The sequence below is a fragment of the Labrus mixtus genome, unplaced genomic scaffold (genome assembly GCF_963584025.1).
Source record: "Labrus mixtus unplaced genomic scaffold, fLabMix1.1 SCAFFOLD_141, whole genome shotgun sequence".
NCBI classification, from domain to species: domain Eukaryota; kingdom Metazoa; phylum Chordata; class Actinopteri; order Labriformes; family Labridae; genus Labrus; species Labrus mixtus.
The window spans coordinates 66,219-78,718 of record NW_026870357.1 but is presented as its reverse complement, the minus strand read 5'-3'; the positions used below and the strand labels follow the sequence as shown (position 1 = coordinate 78,718).

General features: G+C 44.6%; 2 protein-coding genes across 4 annotated transcripts in view; both read left to right on the top strand.

The window, feature by feature from the left end:
• LOC132970635 (phosphofurin acidic cluster sorting protein 2-like) overlaps window positions 1-10,578 on the top strand; it is a 12,249-nt gene extending 1,671 nt beyond the window's left edge. For 2 of the 3 annotated variants that reach the window (XM_061034497.1, XM_061034498.1), the window contains 7 exons: window positions 3,422-3,464; window positions 3,784-3,826; window positions 4,250-4,385; window positions 4,644-4,864; window positions 5,082-5,195; window positions 6,489-8,836; window positions 8,972-10,578. In XM_061034497.1, coding sequence (XP_060890480.1) covers window positions 3,422-3,464; window positions 3,784-3,826; window positions 4,250-4,385; window positions 4,644-4,864; window positions 5,082-5,195; window positions 6,489-6,607 — 676 coding nt within the window. In that variant the 3' untranslated portion in view covers window positions 6,608-8,836; window positions 8,972-10,578. Of the gene's footprint in view, window positions 1-3,346; window positions 3,465-3,783; window positions 3,827-4,249; window positions 4,386-4,643; window positions 4,865-5,081; window positions 5,196-6,488; window positions 8,837-8,971 lie in introns of all 3 variants that reach the window. The other variant, XM_061034499.1, reaches the window with a different exon arrangement.
• A 1,602-nt stretch (window positions 10,579-12,180) lies between these two features.
• The window catches only part of dcaf5 (ddb1 and cul4 associated factor 5), a 15,494-nt gene continuing 15,174 nt past the window's right edge, over window positions 12,181-12,500 (top strand). Inside the window, exon 1 of the mRNA XM_061034500.1 lies at window positions 12,181-12,500. This exon is cut by the window's right edge and continues 132 nt beyond it. Coding sequence (XP_060890483.1) covers window positions 12,425-12,500 — 76 coding nt within the window. The 5' untranslated portion in view covers window positions 12,181-12,424.

Here is a 12,500-nt window from a genome sequence, read left to right as displayed (position 1 = left end):
TGATTCATCACTTCCTGCCCCCTCTGAACCCGCCCACCGCTTCCTGGAGCTCGCCACTTTAATTGTCAAGGTTTCATCTTCCTGCTTTGAACAGAAAGAACGTCTCTGATCAGACGAGATGACCAGACCTGGTCTGAGCTGGGTCTGAGCTGGTCTCTGGTCTGAACTGGTCTCTGGTCTGAACTGGGTCTGAGCTGGTCTCTGGTCTGAGCTGGGTCTGAACTGGTCTCTGGCCTGAACTGATCTCTGGTCTGAGCTGGGTCTGAGCTGGTCTCTGGTCTGAGCTGGGTCTGAGCTGGTCTCTGGTCTGAACTGGTCTCTGGTCTGAGCTGGTCTCTGGTCTGAGCTGGTCTCTGGTCTGAGTGCTCTAAAGACAGGTTCTCTTGTTGTCTAAATCGTCAGTTAAAGAATCTGAACAGATAAAGATGGTTAAGACGTCCTGACAGTCCTGACTGATGACACATCAGAGGTCTGACTGGAGGATGAAACCTTCGGATAAAGTGGCATCAGATCCAATCAGATCTGCTCCTCTTTCCCTCCCTGCTGTCTCCTCTCCATCGTGTGCTTCATGTCTGTCTGTTACAGGTAGAATAGAAAAGCAGAATATCGTCAGCAAAAGGACGAACACAAACTACACTTTACCTCTGTGCATTGTGATGTCACCATGAAATGTGTCACGACCAACTTTAACATCTTTAAAGGTCCAATCAGTGAGATGTGTAGAGAGTGAGATGATAAAGGTATCTTACTATCTGATCATTAAGGAAACATGTTGAAGTGCTGGCTTCTCTGACAACAATGCAGCAGCCAGTATGTCCTCCTTCTAACTTTAGATTCTGCTCCTGAATGCTCTGGATTTGTTTGGACCAGAGAAGGTAGGCGCTTTTAAGACCCCCCCACACGGCCGTTTTGGACACCCCTCAGTTTGTCAGATATGAGAGCAGTTATCAGGTCAACAGGTGTTGCAGCGATGGAAGCGGGCAAGAGAAGTGGTTCAGATAGAAGTGATTGTACCCGACCTAAAAAGCCTCTGCATGTTTCTAATAAGCTCCACGAGCAGAAACGTGCTCAAACTAGGATCAATATTGGAGATGCTTTTGAAAAATGGAGAGAGGTTAGAACACAGAAAGGTTTACAGACCCATGCAGAGCTGGATAAACACTGAAGCTTCAGAGTCCACCACATGGTGACCTGTGTGAGCATGGACTCTAGAGAGGGGGGGGGGAGACAGCTCTCTATGATGTTTAGAATTTAGACTACAGTACCCATTTTAACCACCAGGTGTCAGAGTTACATACTGCTCCTTTAAAACACTTTAAAGCACACAGGTGAACAACATGATGTTTGATCCTTTAATAATAAAAACCGTCCTTACACTGTGACCTCCTGCTGACCTCTGCACAGTGTGTGAGTCTCTCCATCTGCTTCTTTATGCTGACACGTTTGAAGGGAGCTTCCATTTTTATTTTTTTTAAACCTGGACTCTATTTTTTCATATTCTGGTGTCAAATTATCAAGAAGGTTACAAAAAGTGGATGGCTTCATCATGCAGCCGTCCAACAGGCTGTAAAGGCTGCAATGTGATCCTGCAGGGGAGTCCGTCTGATCAAAGTCAGTCCAATATAAATGATCTTTGTTTGTCCCTCACAGGCTCAGGTTGTTGTTCTCAGTGTGTGACAGGAAGGCTCCCTGCAGAGAGAGAGCTTCAGTTCAAGAGGAAGGCTCTGAGGATAAATGACTGTGTCTGTTTGTGTCGATGGATTCTTTAAAGTCTTTATATGTGATTTTTCACTCTTAAATATATAAATCAAGTCTATCCTCTGAAAATAACTCTGTGAGTCATGACTGTCTACAATGGGTGTAACACCCGAGTCCCACTGTCTGTGATGTTTTCAGAGTTTTCAGAGTCCTATCTTCACTTTGTTTACATCGCCCGGACGGCCGGCTGACTCCTCCCCTCGTGTATAAAAGTTGTTTAATTGAGGGACTAGAGAAAATAAGAATAACATACTGTACTCACTGCTTAACTGTGTTTCTAGATCACGCTCATTTCAGGTAAATTTACATGCAGTGTGAAGATACGAGCAGAATAAAGATCGCTAGCATTAGCATGCTAACACAACAATGCAGCGCAAGTTGTTTTGGTTTCATGCTGGTGCTCAAGGGCGACATCTGCTGGATCAAAACATCACATATAAAGACTTTAAGCAGAATGAGTGGCTAACAGTTTACAGTAACAGCTGTGAAAACAAACTCATTTTGATGTTTCCTCTCCTTCATGTTGTCACAGTGTTTTTATAACAATCTGAACCCGTCAGTGAAGAATCATTTCAACACTTTGATCCGATGGCTCGCTTGTTGTTTTTCCTGTCAGTGTGAATCAGCCTCATCGTTTCAACAGCCCCGACTGGAGGATTCATCAGGACAGAGTCAGGATCGGATCCCCTCAGCTTATCTCATTACGTATTCCTGTTTTTGTTTTGTTGATTTTTGAACATCCTGCTTCACAGATTGAATCCTGTTGGATTCAGTTTGAAGACGACGCTGCAGCTGAATGCAGAACTGGAACAATTCCAACACTTGTGTCACCCTTCCCCCAAATATGTTAAAAAAAATAGAGTCCAGGTTTAAAAAAAAACATAGGAGTTCCTTTATAAAAAAAAACCCATAAATCATAAACCTCAGACAGCAGGTGTGTTGAGCATCACAGCGTCACATAGCGGGCAGACATTGGCTCCTCCCCCTCTGGCTCCTCCCCCTCTGGCTCCTCCCCCTCTGATTCCAGCAGAGATGCTTCGTCGTGTTGTGAGAACAGAAAGTGTTCTTTATCTCTCTCTCTCTCTCTCCTCCTGTAGTCTCTCTGTCTCCTCCCTGGGGGGGCGATGGCAGGTTTCTTCAAGGCAAGAGCAACAACCTTTCACCTCATGTCATTCATGTTTAGAAACGCGTAGACTTAGAACCATTCCGCCTATTTTTCCGGTGGCTGCTGGAAAATAGCAGCCGGACGGCTTGTAGCGCTGCAGCCCGGCTCCGAGGTAATGCATTGAGCTGGAGAAGTGTTGGATGTAGGTTGGTGCTCTTCCTTCTCCTCCTCGTGTCTCTGTCCTCTGTAGACCTCCTCCTTACCCCCCTCTGGCTTTAGATCCTGGATGGCTTGTCTTTGAATCAGCTGATAGCCTGCATGTTATCTGTTCCTGGAGGTTTAAAGCCCTGCAGCAGCTGCAGCATGTTCTCTTCAGGCTGTGATTACTTTGCATTCTCTCTCTGCAAGATTAAAGAAGACGACAAGATTTCCACATGTGATCCATGTGAAATCAGAATCCTGACTAATGATCTGATCCTGTAGTTACTAACAGTAGACTGCAGGACTTCTTCACCTCCTGGTTTGAATCTGAACTCTCTCTCTGCTGCCGCTCCACAGCCCCGATGAGGACTCGTGTCAGAAGTTCATCCCGTTCATCGGGGTAAGATACACCTAAAGGGACGGAGCCACACTTTGTAGACCGGGTCAGACTTACTGAGGCACTAAAATAAGAACAGGTCACATGAACGCACATAAACATGTAAATATGTCAGATTGTAGCAACATGCTAATCTCCATCTGTAGCCCTTTAGCTGGTTGGTTGATCACATGTAAATGTTCATAAAACAACAACAACATAAACTGTTCTTCAGTTACAGAGACATTTAAACAAACATAAAAAGATGTGATGTTCAAAACAAACCAGGATAAAGTCTGAACTCATGTTAGAATATATTTTCTGTCTGTGCTGAATTCTGCAGATGGTGAAAGTCGGTATTGTGGAGCAAACATCTGCAACGTCAGGTCAGTTTGACACACACACACACACACACACACACACACACACACACACACACACACACACACACACACACACACACACACACACACACACACACACACACACACACACACACACACATCTTATCTTGACATCTTAATTGACCCATCTGTCACATGACTGTATTTTACTCATCATGTTACTTCAGCATCTTTTACACTATTCACCACTGCACTGTTTCATGTTTATGTAAATATTAGTCTTTTCTTATTCTGTTTATTGTTGATATTTAATGTTGTACCTGTACATAAGAGAGCACAGTTGACTGAAGTTAAATTCCTTGTGTGTGTGAGCATACCTGGACAATAAATCTGATTCTGATTCTGACACACGTTGACTGAAATGGATGAATATACTGATGACGGTGATCGTCTGCCGTCCCTCAGGAGACTCTGATGATGCTGCACCTCTGGGCTCCTCGCTGCTCTCCTCCACGCCGCCTCAAGTCTCACCTGCACTCAAAGAGGCGTCGCCCACCCCCCCCTCCTCTCCCTCCGTCAACACCAGCTTCTGTGCTTACAGGTATCCTTGTTCTGCCCGACCACCAGCTGATTAAAGGATGTGACACACACACACACACACACACACACACACACACAGAAAGAAGGAGGTTGTTCAATGTGTGAGAAATTAACTCAGATGTTTAACTCAACACCTCCCTCATGTCTTTACAACCATCATCCAGTTAGCTTAGCTTAGCAACAAAGACTGGAAACGTCTGTTAGCAGCTAGCCTAGCTCGCTCTACAGGTGACAGTGAAAGTGTTTCTGTTGTGTGAAGTTCTGCAGGTCAGGCGGAGCTGATGGGGCTGCAGGTGGACTACTGGGCGGCTCCCACAGAGAGGAAGAAAGACTTTGAGAAACGAGACTCCTCCTCCAAAAACACTCTCAAGTGCAATTTCCGCTCGCTGCAGGTCAGCCGGCTGCCACTAGGGGGCGCAGAGGCGAGCTCCCTGCCCACCATGTCCATGACTGTGGTGACCAAGGAGAAGAATAAGAAGGGTGGGCTTCACTTTACTACATGACAGTACAGATGAGGAGTGTATTAAATATCATGAATTAAAGAATGAAATAGTTATCAAAGTAGAGCTGAAAGATTTATTTTCTGTATTTTACCACCAGACCTCAAACGTTCCACCAAAAGGTCAAATGTGAATAATCCCTGAGAGAGCAGAAAGCTTGTGATTAACTGACAGCGTGGGTTTCTGTTTCCCCTCAGTCATGTTCCTGCCAAAAAAGAGCAAAGACAAGGAGGTGGAATCTAAGAGTCAGGTGATCGAGGGCATCAGCCGGCTCATCTGCACTGCCAAGCACCAGCAGACCATGCTGAGAGGTACGACACATCCTCACAGAGTCCTGATCTGTTCTCACAGAGTCCTGTAGAGCAGCAACATCCAGTGTTAAACATGAAGTCGATGCTGAAGTGTAAAATCCTGCAGTTCCTAGAGTGTCCACTAGAGGCTGGCTGCAGAAGCACAGGAAGTCACATACACACCCATTCTAAAAAGCCTGTTTTTACAGCAGAGATTAACATGTTTACAGCCTGGTTCAAAAAAACAAATAGGTGTGATTAGCTCATGTCTCGATGGACACACACTGTACGGGGGGTGAATGTTTTGATGACTCATCAGTTTTGAGTTATTTCCTTCCTCAGTCTGTCTCTAGAGCTCTGTTTCCACCAAGCGGCAGGTTCAGGGCTGTTCAATTACGGTACGCATTTATCGGCATTTCCACCGTCAAAACTTGAGAATGGTAGCAAATGAACTGATCTGTACAGTCCTACTTTTTTGCTTTTGCACCCTAAAGGGTGGAGCTAGACACACTGCAGTCCATTGATTGGCTGAAAGAAAAACTGAACCAAACTGAACCAAACTGAACTAAACTGAACCAAACTGAACTAAACTGAACTAAACTGAACCAAACTGAATTAAACTGAACCAAACTGAACTAAACTGAACCAAACTGAACCAAACTGAACTAAACTGAACCAAACTGAACCAAACTGAACTAAACTGAACCAAACTGAACCAAACTGAACCAAACTGAACTAAACTGAACCAAACTGAACCAAACTGAACTAAACTGAACCAAACTGAACCAAACTGAACCAAACTGAACCAAACTGAATTAAACTGAACTAAACTGAACTAAACTGAACCAAACTGAACTAAACTGAACTAAACTGAACCAAACTGAACTAAACTGAACTAAACTGAACTAAACTGAACTAAACTGAACCAAACTGAACCAAACTGAACCAAACTGAACTAAACTGAACTAAACTGAACTAAACTGAACCAAACTGAACTAAACTGAACTAAACTGAACTAAACTGAACCAAACTGAACTAAACTGAACTAAACTGAACCAAACTGAACTAAACTGAACCAAACTGAACTAAACTGAACTAAACTGAACCAAACTGAACCAAACTGAACCAAACTGGTTCTGCTTGGTGGAAACGGCGCTCATGTGTGAGCTCTGTGATTGACTGACGACTTTAACCCCTCGATGCCCCGCTGTATAGATAATGAAACTTAAACATCAGAGATTGTTTAGTTTGAGGAGTAACTGCAGTGACTGAAGTCTACCTTCTGTTTGAAGTCTTTGTTTTCTTCTTCTGCAGTTCTGATCGACGGCGTCGAGTGGAACGACGTCAAGTTTTTCCAGCTGGCGGCTCAGTGGTCCTCCCACGTCAAACACTTCCCCATCGGGATCTTTGGACACTCCAAAGGGCCGTACTAACAGACTGAGTCACTGAGGACAGCGCCCCCCAACAGCTTTTCACCCCGCGCTGCACACTTCCTCCATTCGGCCGTCTTAATTTATCTCCTGCGTCGTCGCATCCGTCCGATTATTTAACCGTTTGCGTGTTTTTTAATTTTCTATTTATGTCAAAACGTCTCGAGGTGAGAACATTTCTTCACTCAGCTTTTTATCCTGCTGATGTTTTATAGACTTTTAAAAAAAAAAACAACATGAATTATATAATAATTAGAAATTACCTCTAACCTTTAACATCCTGTACAAGCGGCCATCTTTTTATTTAAATTTAACGAGGCACAGCACATTTAATCAAGAATATATATCAGATAAGAGCAGCTGCCTCGTGACCACGAGACAACAAGGATGCTCGTTTTTAAACCCTGAAGAAGACATTTTGGATTCTCTGCTACAGAGACGGTTGATGATGATGATGATGATGATGATGATGATGAAGGTGTAAACCCTGAAGAAGAGAGACAGACCGTGGACTCTTTGAGAAGTCTCTTGTGCAATAGACTGAATACTGTGTGAATGATGATTCTGAATATTCACCTGGCACTGATTTTCACCCCTCTCTTCCTAATTTTTCTCCTCCTGGTAAAGTGGCTTCAGGGCGAAGAGTTTTCCTCCTCAGTTTGTCGTTTAAAGGTCTCATGATGCTGAATCCTCTTCTCCATTTTCCTCTAACTCTAACATGTGTCTCTAGTCCATCTACAAACCCCCCAATGATGAGAAAAGTCCATCCTCTCCGTCTTCTGCCTGCTCCACTTTTCAGAAAATGTGTGCTCAAACAGGCCGTTTGGAGATTTTCCCTTCATGACATCACAAAGGGCAGTAGCCCCTCCCCCAGGTGGGTGACTCCTCCCACAGCTAGGTGTTTGTTCTGCCCTCTGAGTCTGCCTTCTCACCGTAAATAATAGGACATGGAGCGAGAAAGACAGAGTACACCCGAGCCCTTCCAGAGAGGGGGCGTGGTCAGACACAGCTAATTTACATATTTAAAGGTACAGACACAGAAACAGCCTGTTCTGAGCAGGGCTGAAATAGAGGGGTTTATAGACATGATCAAATACAGGATCAGAGTGGATTTAGAACAAGAAACTTCACAGTTCATGTTTTGAGGAGCTCTGACACTTATTTACACTGAAGAAGAAGAAGAGGATATGTGACCTTTAATGCAAACCTAAAGTCAAAAACACCTGCTTAGCATAAATTTAACAAATGTCTCGACTGCAATACAGACTTCAATCAATACTACCTTTAAAAAATACTTGTTGTTTTTCTACAGAGTTTTTGAGAAGATCAGTACAACCCTAAACTCTGCACTGTACATTCAAACTTGCAGCTAGAAGCTGTTGGGTAGCTTAGCTTAGCATAGTGACTGAAAACATGTTAACAGCTCGCCTTGCTCTGTCCAAAGAAAACTGAACCCACTTTAAGCACCTCTTTAGTCTGGAAGGTTTTATATTAAATTGTGTTCTTTATGAAGCTCTCGGCCTTAAAGTGAACTTCAGTTAGCATCCTGTTGCTAACGCTCTCACTCTGTCGACTTGACAACTCTGAAAAAATGATTTCACAATAGTAAGAGACCTCTGCCTTATTATAAAGGATTACAGCAACTCATACCTCCAAAAAGTGATCATCATGTGCTGCTGCTACCTGCTCCGTCTCGAGGTCTGATTCACAAAGCAGTTAGCTCTGATTAGATTGAAGCTCACAAGAAGTGATAGTGCTCTAGCTTTGTGTCTGAATGTGGAGCTAAGCTAGCTGCGGCTAGTCACGCAGAGGTGGAAGTGTTTTCCTGACCTCTTACAGCGCAGTTACCACCAACTCTCAGCGGACACTCTTTTTGTCACGCTAACTGTGTGTGGCTGTTAGCACCACTGTGTGTTTTGTAAATTAGACGGTCTCTTTTTGACAAAGCTGCACAATCGTCTTGTGAATCAGGCCCTGATGGTTTGTCATGATACATTAAGTTTCATGGATCATGCTAGCAAATGCACAGTTTAGTAAGCTAGCATGCTAACTGAAACACTTGGGTAGTATTTAGCTGAATGAAGCCCTAACAAAAACCTTCGGACAGAGCAAAGCTAACTGTTTCCCTCTTTGTTTAGTCTTTGAACTAAGCTTAGTTAAGCTAAGCTAACATCCTCTGTTGCAGAGGGCTAGTTCAAATGTAACTAAACCAGTATACCAGCGACTCTTAAGGTCATTATTTATGTTTCAGCCATCTCTGGTTTTTATCCTAAGCTAAGCTAACATCCTTGGTTGCAGAGTGCTAGCTTGGCTCTGATCAAATGTAACTAAACCAATCAACCAGCAACTCTTAGGGTCATTAATAAGATCATTAATTAACACAGAATAAATGTGTCACTGTTTAAGCCATCTCTGGTTTTATGCTAAGCTAAGCTAATTCACTGAACTGACTTCGCTGCAGTAGGGGTTCTATGTATTAACATATAAGCTTTTTAATGTTTTTTTTTCCTACAACATTTGAGTAAACTCTTCCTCCTCCAGCCTCACACTCCTCTGACACTCCGACTCAAACGTTACTTTAGCCAAAGGAAAAGTGCTCACCTGCAGCGGCTCACTCGTTACCTGTGTGGTATTATAGAAGACTTTGTGATGTAGAGGTGAATGTATTGAAGGTACCTTAATGTAAAGCACTTTTTAAATGTTTGTCCATTATAGACGAGTGTGTCATAAACCCACCTGAGAACCTGCAGGTATATAAACATGGTTCACAGAGGCACACAGACAGACTCTGGATGTGTTTTTCTACCTGAGCTCAATAAGAACAGCACAATAACAACAACAAGACATCCTCTGTGTGCTCCGTTATCTCTCTTATCGCTCAGCAGGACGCCTCTTTGGACTGCTCAGATTATTATTATTTTGTATTCTGTGAGGTTAGCTCAGATTGTGTTTGTGATGTTAAACATTTTCCATGTTGCTCGATCTTTTCTTTCACTGTTTAGCATCAAACTAAAAAGTATTTTGCTTGTAACATTTCTTTCAGTAGCATCATAACTTCTGCCAATTTATTGATAAGTGCCTAAATTGCTTAACTTTGACAAATCAACATAAATAATAATATGAATAAGATCCCTGCCTGCCATGGTGCTGATTCTGGTTCCACTAAATATCTCATAACAGAGCGCTGATTTTCTCACGCAGTCAGGCTCCGATCTTGTGCGAAGTAGTTGTCAAATTTCTTGTCAATAAAAGAACTCGACCGATTAATCAGCCAGCCGATAATATCGGCCGATATCAGCATATCCAGTGCCTATCGGTATCGGCTAACTTTATCTCTGATATGCACCGATATTAATAGATTTATTCAGCACTCAAACAGCATTTCATTTGAGTTTCATTGTGTTGCACTAGCAGTTCTCTTTCACCACCATATCGGTGTATATATCGGTATCAGATGTTTTTCTGTCCCTAATATCAGTATCGGCCTCTAAAATCCTGTATCGGTCAAACAACGATGTCTCATTGCACTTCTTATAAGACGCCTGACAAGTCGAGATTAACATCTTATTTAAATATATAAAAGGGTAAAGATAAAGCCTGAACTGCTTAAAGTAACAAGCCAAAAAAAAAAATCTGCCAACTAGAGAATCAAGACAGACTTGTGTAATGAGACGTACTCTCCACTTTCGATCATTTTGACTAGAAATCAGACGAATGCACTTTTAAGGATTTGGGTTTCTGCAGTGTGTTTATTACAGGGAGGGATGAAAACATTCTGGTTTTAAAGTAAAGGTCTGAATCATTAAAATATCAGTAAAGCCGGTTTGTTTGGAGCGTTTCTTTGTGTCCATGTGTAGAAAATGTGTTTTTTGTTTTGGTGTTTTCTCAGAGAAAGGCCTGTTGAACTGAACGTTCCCTAAAGACTACCACTGTAACCCCAAAACTTGGAGTAATAAAACTACTATACATACTAATGATGTCTTTCTTTCCACGTGTGAGTGGGGTGGTGGTAGTGGGGGGGGGGGGGGGGGGGGTAACGCAAAGTTTCCGTTATTTAAAGGAGCAGTATGTAACTCTGACACCTAGTGTTTAAAATTGGTACTGCAGTCTAAATTCTAAACATCATAGAGAGCTGTCTCTCTCCCCCCCCCCCCCCCCTCCTCTCTAGAGTGGATGCTCACACAGGTCACCATGTGGTGGTCTCTCCCCCCCTCCTCTCTAGAGTGGATGCTCACACAGGTCACCATGTGGTGGTCTCTCCCCCCCTCCTCTCTAGAGTCCATGCTCTCACAGGTCACCATGTGGTGGTCTCTCCCCCCCCTCCTCTCTAGAGTCCATGCTCACACAGGTCACCATGTGGTGGTCTCTCCCCCCCCCCTCCTCTCTAGAGTCCATGCTCACACAGGTCACCATGTGGTGGTCTCTCCCCCCCCCTCCTCTCTAGAGTCCATGCTCACACAGGTCACCATGTGGTGGTCTCTCCCCCCCCCCTCCTCTCTAGAGTCCATGCTCTCACAGGTTACCATGTGGTGGTCTCTCCCCCCCCTCCTCTCTAGAGTCCATGCTCACACAGGTCACCATGTGGTGGTCTCTCCCCCCCCCTCCTCTCTAGAGTCCATGCTCTCACAGGTCACCATGTGGTGGTCTCTCCCCCCCCCCTCCTCTCTAGAGTCCATGCTCACACAGGTCACCATGTGGTGGTCTCTCCCCCCCCCTCCTCTCTAGAGTCCATGCTCACACAGGTCACCATGTGGTGGTCTCTCCCCCCCCCTCCTCTCTAGAGTCCATGCTCTCACAGGTCACCATGTGGTGGTCTCTCCCCCCCCCTCCTCTCTAGAGTCCATGCTCACACAGGTCACCATGTGGTGGTCTCTCCCCCCCCCTCCTCTCTAGAGTCCATGCTCACACAGGTCACCATGTGGTGGTCTCTCCCCCCCCCCTCCTCTCTAGAGTCCATGCTCTCACAGGTCACCATGTGGTGGTCTCTCCCCCCCCTCCTCTCTAGAGTCCATGCTCACACAGGTCACCATGTGGTGGACTCTGAAGCTTCAGTGTTTATCCAGCTCTGCATGGGTCTGTAAACCTTTCTGTGTTCTAACCTCTCTCCATTTTTCAAAAGCATCTCCAATATTGACCCTAGTTTGAGCACGTTTCTGCTGCAGAGGCTTTTTAGGTCGGGTATCTGAACATATCTCAGGCTGTGGGGGAGGGGCCTAATGACAGATCTGTTCATGGGGTTATTATACGGAAGACTATTAGAGCCAGACATGAGAGATAAATGATGAGAGTTGGAAGATTTGTTTTCCATCATGCACTCTGGAAAGAAAGATGAAATGTTGAGAATAAAAAGTAGAAACTAAAAGTTGAAATGTCCAGAATAATGTTGAAATATAATTGTGTAGGGTGCCGGTAGCCTCGTGGTTAGTGTGCGCTTGGTGATCCTCCAAGCTGGCGGCCCGTGTTTGAATCTCTCTCTCTTTTATTTCTGACTCTATCCACTGTCCTATAAAAGTTAAATATAATGATTAGAAAAATTACGACTCGATACGGTAAACCCGATATTTCCGAGGAGCACCTGAAGGCAGCATTAAACACATCAGATGAACAACAATCGAACCTGGGAACTCCGAGCATCCGAGGAGCCCGTGAACGCATGGCCAAACAACGTCGACACCAGCAGCGGGGCTTCCACCATCATGTAGCCCAAAACAGACCCACCAACATCCAGGAACATCCGCCGAGAGCAGCGACACATGTCCGGGGAGCGGAGCTGAGAAACCAGCGCAGACACGGGGAGCTGATTCGTTCAGCACGGGGAACATGAAGGAGCTGAAGGGCTGCGGGATGCGCTCCTCTGTGGGCTTTCTGTCCCGCAGGGAGCTGACCGGACAGCCGC